Source organism: Pteropus vampyrus, unplaced genomic scaffold, assembly GCF_000151845.1.
Source record: "Pteropus vampyrus isolate Shadow unplaced genomic scaffold, Pvam_2.0 Scaffold12, whole genome shotgun sequence".
In the NCBI taxonomy this organism is placed as follows: domain Eukaryota; kingdom Metazoa; phylum Chordata; class Mammalia; order Chiroptera; family Pteropodidae; genus Pteropus; species Pteropus vampyrus.
The window spans coordinates 4566118-4579131 of NW_011888793.1; the positions used below are offsets into that span (position 1 = coordinate 4566118).

Below are 13014 nucleotides of genomic sequence, written 5' to 3' on the forward strand. Positions count from 1 at the left end.
GCTATCTTAGCTTCCCAAGAGATGTTCTTTAGACATGCAGAGCATTGGCTATGAAAGATAGGGTTTTGTCTCAGGTTCCTGAGTCACTCAAATTTCATAGGCTTTCTCTTAGAGTCTTCTAACTTCTGTTGGTGGGAACCAGCCGAACATCTACCTTCCCTCAGAGGTTAGAGAGAAGTGAGGTTACTGTACCATAAAATTTACTTTTCTAGAAACTCTCCTCTCCCCTCCCTGAGGACGAGGAGAGAGTAATAGGTTCCAGTGAAGGTTTTCTGGACGGTCTAACCCGGCAAGCCCTGAGGTAGGTTGTGCCTTGGCAGTTCAACCTCCGAATATAAAAGATACAGCGAGATGAGAGCTGTTGTCAGGTGCGGTTGCCTTCACTGTATACCTGCATTCTTAGGGACCCCAGGTTGGGTTTGGGTGAGTCAAGAAAAGGTCTCAGTTATTTTCTCACACTCGGGACAACACTAAAAGGAAAGAATTTGATAAGAAAGCCTAAACCTGTATGTGGTAGTACAAAGTATCAGTGGAAGGAGGAAGAGGACTGTGGGGGAAGAACATGTGTGTGGGGAGGTGTAATTTAGATGAAATGTCAGGAAGGGTGCATTACCTGGTTCATGAATGTTAAGAGGTAATCTTGAGTTTTAGACTTGGAGGATCAAAGGATTGCATGAAAAGGGCAAAAGCAATCAAGATTGCACGGCTATTAATAAAAATAATTTTGGGGGAGGTAAAAAGGCAGGTTTTCTGAAGATCAAGCAAAGGCAAGCCTCTCAAGTCAGAAAATTTAGTGAAAGCAAAAGTAATACTGAAAGCACCACAAAGAAGGTCCTCGGCGCAACTCGAAGACTAAAGATTAATGTATTCTTAAGAGCCGTGGCTGGAACAAAGGTCCAAGAATGACGCACACATCAAAGGAGTGCGGGTTTTAACATGGAGGCCTGACCACAAAGAAAGGAAACAGACTCACCAGGTCCCATCAAACCTCTGCCCTTCACGTCGGGGTCACACCTCGCATGTTGCCATAAGAACTAAAATGCATCTTCCAAGTAAAAACCCATCATTTAAAAGTTGTTCATTAACTGTGTGCAATCTCTCTCCTTATGTTTTAACAATATTTGGTGATGGAATAACATAGAGGTCTGTTGAATACAAACCATCTTTTAAAAGCCTGCTCACTAAATATGTTCAATTCCTCTCCTTATTTTTTATTAATATGTTTGATTTAGTGATGAAACATTTAGATTCTATAAAGGAGGGAAGAGAGAGACACACACACACACACACACTCTGGGGAAAGAAGGCAATTCCCAAAAGAATTTCAGGGATAATTTGCAATAAAGCCTTATTAAGTTGCCTTTGTTTAAGAGTAATGCCTATCAACTTCAGTCAAATGTTTAATTAAAAGAAGATATGAGATAAGAGAGGTCGTGAGCATAGAGCAACCTAGGTTCAAATCCCAGCTCTGCTCCTGTCCACTGCGTGTCCTCGGGGACACTGCTTACTGCTCTGGGCCTCCATTGCATGCCTCTGTGAAATGAGGACACTGACCATGTCTTAAAGGATTGTTGTGACCTTTCAATGAAAAAAATCCAAGAAAAGCATTTAGCCTAGTGTATTTTTTCTTTGTAATTGTACCTTTTCCAAACATATTTTGATGTCAAATTGGGCTAATAATGCTGGTAAAGATTTTTAGGAATCCAGCTTATCATATTGATGTATGTGATTTGCACATGGTACTTAAATATATTTGAAAGTGTTTGATTTTCATAAGTATTTATAATGATTTCTCTAGGGTCTCTATTTGTTAAGTTTGGGGCTAATTGACTTAGATACCTTATCCTTGACTCCTCGCAAGAATTACAAACAAGTTATTGGTAATCTCATTTTGTAGGTAAGCAAAATGTAGGCCAGGTTTAAGTATTTTGCCCAAGGCCACAGCTAATGAGACACGAAACTGAGCAAGAACTTATATCAGTGTAAACACAGTTGGAAAGGAAAATCATGAACTCACTTCCTCCAGCGACCACAGTGTAATCTATGGCAACATAGGGAACTATTTCTTCTAAAAAAAAAAAACCAACAACAAAAATCACAACCTAAAAACTGGCGGAGCAACCCCTTCATTTGAAGCGGCTAGGAAAATCTGGAAAAGGCTGAGAAAGGCTGAGGCACAATCTTGCCTTAAGCCCCACCCCTGGTGTAGTGATTGACAATTGGAAGGAAAGTCAAAAGCCAGAGCTTCTTTCTGAGGAGCAAAAGGTTCATACCGCGCATCGGTCACCCCTGCTTTTAAGACCGGCACCGGAGAAGTGAGCCCCCAAGACATTTTGCTTTGAAGACCAACCTCGTTTGAGCCCTGGAAGCCCACGGTGCCCTGGCAAACCCAGGACCGGCCCTTAGAGGGACCTGCTCGTGCGCAGACTCACCCAGCCCAGCGTAGAAGCAGCCCTCAGAAAACCGCCCAGACTCAAAGTGGAAGAGACTCAGTTGCTCATTTTAAAGCACTGGCCTGAGGAGCGGGGCCTGCTGGGATACTCCGGGGATGGGGATGGAGAGCGGCGGGGCCCTCTTCCCGCTCTCCCTCGGCCTTGCTGAACAGGTAGGCGCCATCTTTATTTCCTTTCTTCTTCTTTTTTCTTTTCGCTTTTCCCCTTCTTTTTCCTTTTCTTACCGCCCCTCCCCCTTTTTTTTCCAGCAAGTAACGTCTTTGCACTCCCTCTCTGCCTCATTTCAGTCAGTGGTCACCAACTTCATGCTCTTCTCCTGCCACACCCCAGGCCACCAACAACTCCCAGAGGGGGCTTCTGCACACACCTGGTGCTCTGTTTTTGTTTTACATCTGGTGACCCAGTTTTTGTGGCTGCCCCTTGGGGGCCTAGCTCTGGAGGCCGGGGTGGAGGCCTGGGTTCTTGGGCCCCACAGGACTGTAACAGTCGGAGAGACAGTTCTTGGCAGACGCCACTGTCAGGGCCCTGCACAGAGAGCAGGCTGAAACACACGCCCAGTCTTTCTAAGAAAGAGGCCTGTTTGTTGTCCAGGAGCTTAGGCCTGAGGGGCAGGCTGCTTGTTGGAAACACTTTTACGGGCCTCACTTCACTTCACCAGTATCTTCCAGAAACCAGCTATACCCTTGTCTGGTGCCCTGATTTCTGCGACTGCCACCAGAAGCCATCTCTGCATCGCCTGGCTCTGTGGCCTTAAGCTTGCCATCCCCAGGGGACTGTAATCAATGGAAAAAGAGTCTTAAACAGCTACCACCTTGAGGGCACAGCAAGAGGCATCAGACCCAGGTGCTCAGTCTTTCTGTGAATGAGGCCTATTAGCTTATCATCACAGCTGCAGCCTAAGGGACAAGCTTCTAATTAAACACATAACTAAGGGCTAACTGCGAACTTTTCCCGAGACCTCAGAGGGCAGGCACTATTTTGCATTCTCCCTCTGTCACATTCCAGAGTACCACCATCTCTCAAAGGGTGCCCTAGTTTTCACATCTGGTGTCCTGGTTTTTGTGGCTACCACCCAGAGATACCCCTTGATTTCCTGACTCTGGTGGCCAAGGAAGGTTGAGTTCTTTGGACCCAGGGGACTGTAACAATCGGAGAGACAGCTCTTGTACCCCCAGAACACTCACTGCAGTCTTTCTGTAAAGGACGACTACTTGCTTGTCCTGGAGCTTCAGCCTTAGGGGCAGTTTTATGTTTGACACACAGCAGGAAGCTAGGAAGGTGTTCTCAGCAAATGTAGGCGGGGCCACACTGTCTTTGAGCTTTCCCTTTGCCTTGGCGATAGCTCACCCGTATTTCCCAGATAGGAGCTTATATACTTGTGTAGAAATCCCGATTTTTGCAGCTGTGACCCAGGGCACATCTTCAGATTGCCTGGCTCTGGTGGAGAGCCGGGCTTATGCTTATGGTCTCACAGGATATATATTCGCCTTCTTTAAAGCTGTCGCCTGAGTGTCTGCCTTCCTTCCAGTTAGCTGGAATCTAGGTACTGACTGAGATCCTTTTTGGGACACTGACTGGTCTTGGCACATCTTGAACTCTTGGGAGCTATTAAAAATAAAATAGGCTGCTTGGACAATCACAAAAGTTTTAGAGATAACCAAAAACTAAGGTTGAATGATAAGTTTCAACTCTTACACAAGGCCAATCCTTCAAGACTGGGAGAGGTGGCTATTTCATCTAATGCATAGAAACCACCACAGAGAGTCAGGCAAAATGAAGAAACAAAGGAATGTGTCCAAATGAAAGAATAAGATAAAACGTCAGGGGGGGAAAAAAAAAACTTCATGCAATGGAGGTAAGTAATTTACCCGATAAAGTGTTCTAAGTTATGGTCATAAAAATGCTTACTGAACTCGGGAGAGGAATGGATGAACACAGTGAGAACGTCAACAAACAAAATACAAGGACGCGCCAAACTCAAAGTCACAGAGCCGAAGAATACAATAAACACAATTTCTAAACACTCTTTCTTCTTTGAGCGTTTATTGAGCTATTTCTGGATCACAGTCTTAGGAGAATATATTTGTTGATCATCTACTCACTATATTCTTGTGAGTATATCTATCTAGTGGAGGAAGAGGACCCCTTGGAAAAGAGTGGTTGAGCTGGTCTAGTCTGATACTCTTCCCTTTGACTGATTAATATCTCTCAGAGCTACTTTTCTCCTTCCTAGACTCAGTTGCCTCTGTGTACCTTATTTCTCAAGTGCCTTCTCAAGTCTTCATAAAGAAGAATGTTATTGGAGTCCAGACCCAATTTGGCCAAATTCCCATCTGTGAGAGAGTTGGAGGTTTTTGACAGAGTAATCTTAAATGTTGGTGAAGAAACTTGTAGAAAGATCCAGAAGAGTATAAGTCCATGATGCTTAGCAAGTACCAGTAATCAAAGTAACGAGCTAAAGTCGGGAATTACAAACTTGGCACGAACTGGAGTGGAGGGGAAGCAGGCTAGGGACATAGAAGAAAAAAATCTGACTTCTTAATCTCTAGCTTAAGGAGAACTGAAATGTCACTTTGCAGATTCCATAGCACTAGGAGGGGGAAAGGAGATGCTTAAGCGTAAATTCACCTTTGCAGACCTTACCTGAGTTTTGATCAGCATTGTTTGGTTCTTTAAAGGTGTCACACTGCCCCCTGGTGTTAAACAAGCTAAAATGTAATATCTCAAGTGGCCACTACATTTTTTTTTTCCTATTGTTTTCTGAATAATCAAGGCAGAGAGAGAGGGAGGGGTGGGGAGGGAAGGAGGAGAGACAGAGAGAGAGAGACAGAGAGAGAGAGAGAGAAACTTCTTTTTAGTCACTTTTCAAATGTCACATGTTTTTAAGTCCTTGATGGGCAGTTTTACAGACTTAGGTGCCCTCAAGGGACAGAGCTTGTCAGCAGGGCTCTGGGAGACACTTAGCACTTGAAGCTCTTCAGATGATATGACAATCACCAACAGTTTCCAAAAGTTCGATACTCCTTAGTAAAATGGGTCCTGCAAGGAGCAGTGGGACTACCAGACTTGGGCATGTGTTTTTATAGGACTATCTTTGAGATTGTGTTTAAAATCTTTAAACCAAAGAAAAATAAATAAGGATACATTTTGAGCAAGCACTGCAAATAAAACAGTGACCACATGTAACCCAAACCACAGTTAGATTCTACTTTAATGGGACCTGAAGTGTGTATATAATTTGGAAAGCGCTTTAAAAAAACCCTAAGACATATCTACTTTTGTAATTTTATACAAACCATGAAGAGCCCTGCACAGGATCTTGGGAGAAGCTTCTGCCCTCTAAGTAAGGGCCACTGAAGCTTATGTTTCAGGAAAATTGGCCTCTGACCCCAGGGTATTGTTTCACTGCAGTTTCTGGACTTTTCCTTGAGCCTTAAAATTCACAGAGACTTCATAAATTAGGGGATGCATATGCATTCAATAGCATGGTAGCATTTACACACACACACACACACACACACACATACTCTAGCTGTTGAAAATTGATAGTCTGAACCATTCTAGCTAAATGAAAATAAATCAGTTTGTTTACACAGAAACAACTTTAGTGACTTTAGTTGTATGTGGAAGAATTATAGAACAGGTGCTTCCAGGAGTATAAAAGAGAGAGTGAAGGAATTAGTGCAACCACTTTAAAAGGCTGAATCCTGACAATTGGTCTTCATGTCCTGCTAACTCCCAGGAGAGGGTAGACTGCTCACTGATCACCTGTGAAAACCTAGGTGTTAATCTCAAAGATTAGAAGCCAGTCCCCAAAACAATTACCTAGCTTTCACAAAGAAGAGGTTTCTGTTATCCAAAGCAGGAGGTGAGTTTTTTTGGATACTAAGTGCAGGAAATAAAAAGCTTTCTTGGGCGAAAACTCAAACAGCTACCTAATCACCTCTTAACGTGATTTTCTGAGTACTATGTAACACTTTCAGATATTTTGTGTTCTCTTTCCATTTCTTTATCGAACATTACCTGTTTCCTTACACAGTATGTAAAATCTCTACCACAGGACTCTTGCTTGTATTGTCCCCAGAGCAGGGCCACTGCATTTGGCCTGTAGACTACACTATAAAACATCACTAAACGCCCTTCACCTTGAAGCCTGTGTGAATGGCACCCCCTAGAGCTTTATTGCAGTCTCTGTCTAGAGCCTAGGGCTGACCCTGGCTCAGAATAGTCCCTCAACAATGACGTATTGAGTGAATGAGTAAGTGATATGTCAGCCTATTTATTATTCTCATTTGAAATATAGGATGAGAAATTGAAAGATTTTGTGTCCCATAAATCAAAGTACATTTACATGTGCAAAGTAGTTTCACTTTGACTGATGACTTTTCTTGACTGAGCTGACACTTGTAGACTGATTTAGTTTAGTTAAGTCTGTGAAAGTCAAACCAGTAAAATATAGAGACAGTCCAGGTCTTCTGATTTCCTGTGTCACATTCCGTGTGTCACAGTTTCCCTGTCTCCAAAGCCAGTGCCTTCAGACTCCTTATGATTTTCTGAGTCCGTGGGCTGTGACAGGGGAGTGACAGTGTGTTGCCGGTTTTTTTATTTGGGTAGCATTCAGCGAGCATGGCGTGAGTACCTGCAGCGGCAGGACCCCCTGGAGAAGAGGAGCCCATCCCCGCCCTCCGTGTCCTCAGACAAGCTGAGCAGCTCCGTCAGCATGAATACCTTCTCAGACAGCAGCACACCAGTAAGTGCCCTGTTTCTTTTTCATGGTCTAACTGGCCAGTCACTTGATCGCCAGGCCTTTGGCTTCAAGAGAGCAACCTTGGGATGCGAGCAGGTGGTTTGTGATAGGAGGGTCTTTGCTTAGTTGCTGTGAGTGAGCCCATGGTGAGGGTTTCTTATCTCTAAACAAGGACGTGGTTTATAAACACAAAATGAACTTTATCAAGTCTGAGAGAATCGATTGCGTTTGACATCAACCTAAACCACTCATTTGTGTGTTCGTCTTCCTCTATTACTGAGAGCATCTTTTTTTCCTTTTCTGTAGAACAGCATGTTCCTTTTAGTCTGTACCTCCCGTAGCGTTTTGTGGTGCTAATATGATAGAAGATTAGCTTGGTTATAAAGATTATAAAGATGACTTTTATAGGAAGTATTGAAAGGAATTACAGACTCAGGAGTTGCAACTCAAATGCCTGCAGGGGCCAGGTAAGTAACCCATGTGAGCCATGTGGGCTGAGTTGTGACTGGCTAACTGAAGGACATAGACCCCACTGAGAATGTCAGCCCCACTGGGCTCCTGGAAGCATGTTGACATGTGGGGATGGAGGACAGACATTGTCAAAAGTCATTTTCTTTTTTTTTAGAGGATGCCAGAAATCCATATTTTGAATGTAGGCAACCAGCAAGAAAATTTAAAACATAACTAGACCATGCCTATAGACCACAGCTGTTCTGGGAGTTGCCACCAGTTTAAGAACTCTGGGTACGAGGTTAAGGAATGAAATAATCTGCTAAAGAGCTTTATTAAAAAAAAAAAAAAAAGCAAATGTGGTAGGAAATAAATGATAAGGCAATCAGGATGCAGAGTTTCATGGATTTAGCCATTGTGGTCACTTGTAATAGTCTCTGGAGTACCGAAAGAAGTTAGGAAGAGAAATGAAGTAACTATATGAGGATTTTTTTTTTAATCTTCTTTTACCACTTGTAATCCTATTTATTCAGTTGTAAAAAGGCTTCCCAACAGCCAAAATAATGTGTTTGCATTGGGATCAAGCAAAGATTACTTTGAAATATTTTCAGATGATTGAATTGTATATCCTTTAATAAATGGTTTTATCTAGTTATGGATTCTAAAGAGAGAGCATTCAATTGAGTTTATAGCTGTGCAAATAACAGTGGCAGAAGATCTATTTTTAGCTGACAGCAGAAATTGAATACATGGTGAATCTGCACTTAAATTTTAAGACAGTTTTTTAGGGGAATGAATCGTCTTAACTGGACTTACTGTCACTAGAGGGCGCTCGTGAGCCACATTGGCACATGGTTGCGGTTAGTAAAGTTTGTGATTAACTCATGATTTGCAAATGAAAAATAACGTGAAACTTGAGTGTTTGGGATGCCTTCTCTACGAATGTTTATAGAAGGTGCAAGTTAAAAAGACTTAAAAGATTCTACTTGAATGATGGAAACTGCATATTATAAGTCACTCTGCCTGTGAGTTTAAAGTTTGGCCGAACTGCCTTTGTTCTTTCTCACAGCCGCATTTCAGAACGGAAACCATTCCCGAGTCCAGTGACGTTCGATGGCTCTAGTGTAGCTTTAGTGTGGTTCACCTTTTGGCTTTACTGGAATTCTGGAATGATCTGCCTTTGCTTTACAGTTGTGCTGCCACACCACTTTGATTCTTGCACCTCAAGTATTTTACGCATAAATGCACATTCTGCCCCAGGAATCATCAGTTATTTATATCTCTGCACAGTTTCACTGACAGTGTTACCTTCTCTAACTTAGCCTAGCCTCCAGATCCCCTGATGTTTCTTGGTAGAGATTTCCTCCCTCAAATACCTCCAGCAATTCGGGTTTCCCATAGGTGTGTCAGACTGGATTGGGAGTGGCATCCTGCTTCCCCACTCTGTCATCGTACCTTAGCTCTGTGCTCATGGGACAAGGATGACTCTATTCAGTGTGTTGACGTCTGACTTATTCCTGATTGCCTATAAACAGTAACAATCAGATTTTCAAAAAACACTATTGAAATTAGTTACAAAGAAAAGCAGACCCTGCCCAGAATTCTAATAGAGGTTAATGATTATAACACCAACTTTGCTGTTGATGATGGCAACGGTATGATACTAAATATACAAAATAAAATATAAAAATATAAGATGTTGGGACATTTCCAAGTCTCTAGTTTATCAGGCAGGTAAAATATGCAAGTCATAATTTTTTTAAAAAACTTCATGCTTCTTTATTTGGCTGACATGACTAGCTAAGATTGTTTTATCGCCTATGATCATTACTTTGCTGGGACCTCTTTCAGGAAGATTCATTCTTATACCTTCTAGTGGTATAAGAAAGCAAAGTGACACTGCTCCGCCTTGACTAGCCTGCTAGACCCACTGGGTTCATACCTACTCTTAGGGAGCCGCAGATAGGAAAACTTGGTTTACTACCCTCTGATGAGTAGACCTCAAGTTTGTAGAAGGAATAAGGTTGACCCCTGGCTCACCTTAGCTAAGCTGGTCCTAAAGGGATGGGCTTCCATTTAGAAGTTCAGGGTTAAAATTCTTCAGTCCAAGTCAAATGCTCTCAGTCAGGTATCTCCCTGAGGGATTCTCTGGGCCCCTGACTCCTTTTAGATCCCTTAAACTTGCTGAATCTCAGCCCTCTCTCTCTGGGATTGATTTATTGTTGTTACTGCCTGGACCATTATTTGTCTTCTCGAATCTGGTCAGTTGCCTTCCTTGTCTCAGGTCCTTGCCTTCCCTCTACTCACTCAGCCTCAACTAGAGGCCAGTCTGCCCTTTTCTAAGCCCTGGGCCTTGCCGGCTGCTGCGCCTACCCCTATGCGTAGTATAACAGCAATTGCCCATACTAGTTGTCCACCCCAAGCATGTGCCACATGGAAAGCCAGCCCCTGTGCTGAGCTGCGAATGATGCTTTTGCATGTTTCTGCTCTGATTGTTTTAGCTAAGCATAATGGTTAATATAGTTTTTAGATTATTTCTGTTCTAAAATATGTAACAACAGTAATGTTTCAGTATGAGCTCTCAAATTCATCATCTTGATGAGAGCTGAGCACTTGCTAAATGCTAGGTACTTCGCTGATGCTTTCCATGGATTATTTCGATTCTCTCAATGATCATATGAAAGAGGTACTGTTATTATCTCCATTTTAAGATGATGAAAATGAGACTTAAAGATACAACTAACTTGCCCTGGGTTACACTTTTGGCTAGAGCCCACACCTTCTCTATTCTACCATACTGTACCACTTGAAAATAAGACTGCATTTAGACATGGTCAAGCAGTGGAAAAGACATTCTGTTAATGAATTTCTAAGACTATTTTACAATTTAATAGGTATAAACAGTGAATGAAATAATTGAAAAAAGAATCCTCACTTGATTTTACAAATTACCTAATTCAATGCTCTTTGATTAAAACTTCAAACCTCAGCTGTTCAATGCCAAATTAAAGAGCAACAGGAGGGAAGATAATATTAAGTTATGTTAGCAATTTGCATATTAAGTACCCTAGACCACAATGTATCATAATGTAGCAGAAAAAAAAATTTGTTTTAGAAATAGCAATTTTGAATAGCAACTGTTACTGGGAAATGGAGCTTGCCTGTATCAAAGTGAGGGAAAGAAAGTAACTTTTTTTTTAACCATAAAAATACTAGTTACTGTACTGAGGACAACAGTGGAAAATGCTTTGTGTATTTTTTATTTATCAATTTCATATGACCAAATACTTTTTTTTTTAGTTCCCAGTTCTGAGAAACTTGTAATTTGTTTCATAGGATGATATCATAGAAAGAAACTGTAGAAAAGTATATTATAAATGAGATTGATAACCTTTTCACAAATCATTAGTATACTCTTGCAGATAAATCTAGAAAAATCTTTCAGTTGTTTTAAGACATTCTCAGTCCCATGTGGTACCCCATATTATTATGGTCTGGTCTGTAGGGAGCAGTGTGGTTCATAGAATAAGGACCTGGCTTGATAAGACTACCTGACTTAAAATAACAGCTCTGTCACTATTTTTGTGACTCTAAGACGTAACACTTGAGAGGTCACTCTCCATCTGCAAACTGGAAATAACACCCACCTCGGAGATGGTTTGGTATCACCATGAAGATTGAATGGCACTACATAGGTAAAACATAGCACAGAGCCTGTGACCCTGAAGCCTCTCAATAAATGTTAGTCCATTCTGAATCTGCTCTTGAAAACACTCCATGTGTTCAAAATGCTGTGGAAAACTTGTGAAGAGCAGAGGTGGAACTTTTAATTTGATTCCCATTGGGCACAGTGCCTGTTTCTGATTCAGCAAATGAATCCATGAAAGTCACATTGGTCCTAGAGTATATATATTCATGTATTGTATATTCAGAATATATGTATATATATACATGTATATTATCACATTGAAGCTGTACATTACAAAAGTAATAAATGAAGCATTTATTTTAGTGTTGCTCCTTTTAAAGACTAATTTTAAAGATCCAAAGGTGAAACCAGGTGCAAGTCCTTTTGCCTCTATGCAAGTGGGCCTCTTCTGAGAGACCACACTCACATTCATAGTAACAGAACGCTGAGATCATTCTTTTCTTTTCTGGAATGGGAGGATCCGCAGCATGTTGGGAAGAACGGGGTTACTCGGCCTCACCTCTCAGGAAAGTCAGTGCAGAAAGTGCCCAGCCTCTAGATCTCGTTTCACTCCCGGTCAGGAAGAATTACAGTTCTGAGCAGGCTCAAGAGGAGTGATCTGGAGCAGCTGAAGACCCCGTTTCCCTGGCTGTTGGAGAGAAGGCCCTGAGACTGCTTGAGTGGTCCTGGTTTTAGCAAGGGTAGCTGGATAGTCATCAAGGCACAGCCGGGTGACCCACCAGACCTTCCCAACTATACCAGCAAAAGCCAGTCCTGCCTCTGCCTGCCAAACGTGGCTTGTGTACCTACATTCAAACTGCTGCGTTACCTTCAAGTTTCATTGCCCTCTTTGAGATTTACAATCTCCAGACTAAATACATCAGGAAAAATCTAGTGACTAAAGGGAGAAAGTCTTCTTACAAAGTTGTACTTGTTTTTTGGGGGAACTCAGGCCCTAAAAGAGGGTTTCCTGGGACCCTTTCAGTACAATATTGAGAGCTATAAAATTATAGAAAATGTAAGTCTCATGCTACTTAATAATTTAATAACCTAGATTTTCCAGGTCAGAGACAAGTTACAATATTATGCCCAGCTGTTGTTATGAATTTAGGTCCCATGAGTTCTAATGTTTCAGCACCCAAACTCTCAGACCCCCAAATAGCACAGATTCTTTTTCAGTCTATTTGTCTTAAATTTGGTTCAGAGACTATAGTACGAAATCAAACGTAAAAAGGGAAAATGTCTGGGTATTTACATAGAAGTAGATAGATTTCTCTTTTCTTCAAACCAGAGTCTTACAGAACAAATGTTTTCTTTTCAAAAGTTTTAGAAATTATTTTATACAACATATAATGATATATTACAGTTTGAATGAATATATTTTTGTGTAAAAATATTACCTTTATATCACACTCTCCTTTCTCTGTCTTTGAAAATGGTTGATAGTATAGATTCCTTTCCCGAGGTTACCCTTTTAACTTAATGACTGGAGGACATTTTTCTTGATAGTTTTAAAAATGAACATGGTTGTTGGTTTGGGGATTTAACTTTTTTTTTAAGGACTGCTAACATTGAACATTTCCTGGCTTTGGAATGGTACACAGAGTCAACGGTTCGCTGTTTGATAACTGCCTCATTCGTCTATGGTAATATAATAAATCCTCCTTAGTGGTCTC

The 13014-nt window shown here is 41.5% G+C and overlaps 1 protein-coding gene across 1 annotated transcript in view; it reads left to right on the top strand.

The window, feature by feature from the left end:
* IQCJ (IQ motif containing J) overlaps nucleotides 1–13014 on the top strand; it is a 155631-nt gene that overhangs the window by 142126 nt on the left and 491 nt on the right. Inside the window, 3 exon segments of the mRNA XM_023524040.1 lie at nucleotides 7068–7203; nucleotides 7609–7667; nucleotides 12899–12984. Of these exon segments, the coding sequence (XP_023379808.1) occupies nucleotides 7068–7203; nucleotides 7609–7667; nucleotides 12899–12984 (281 nt within the window).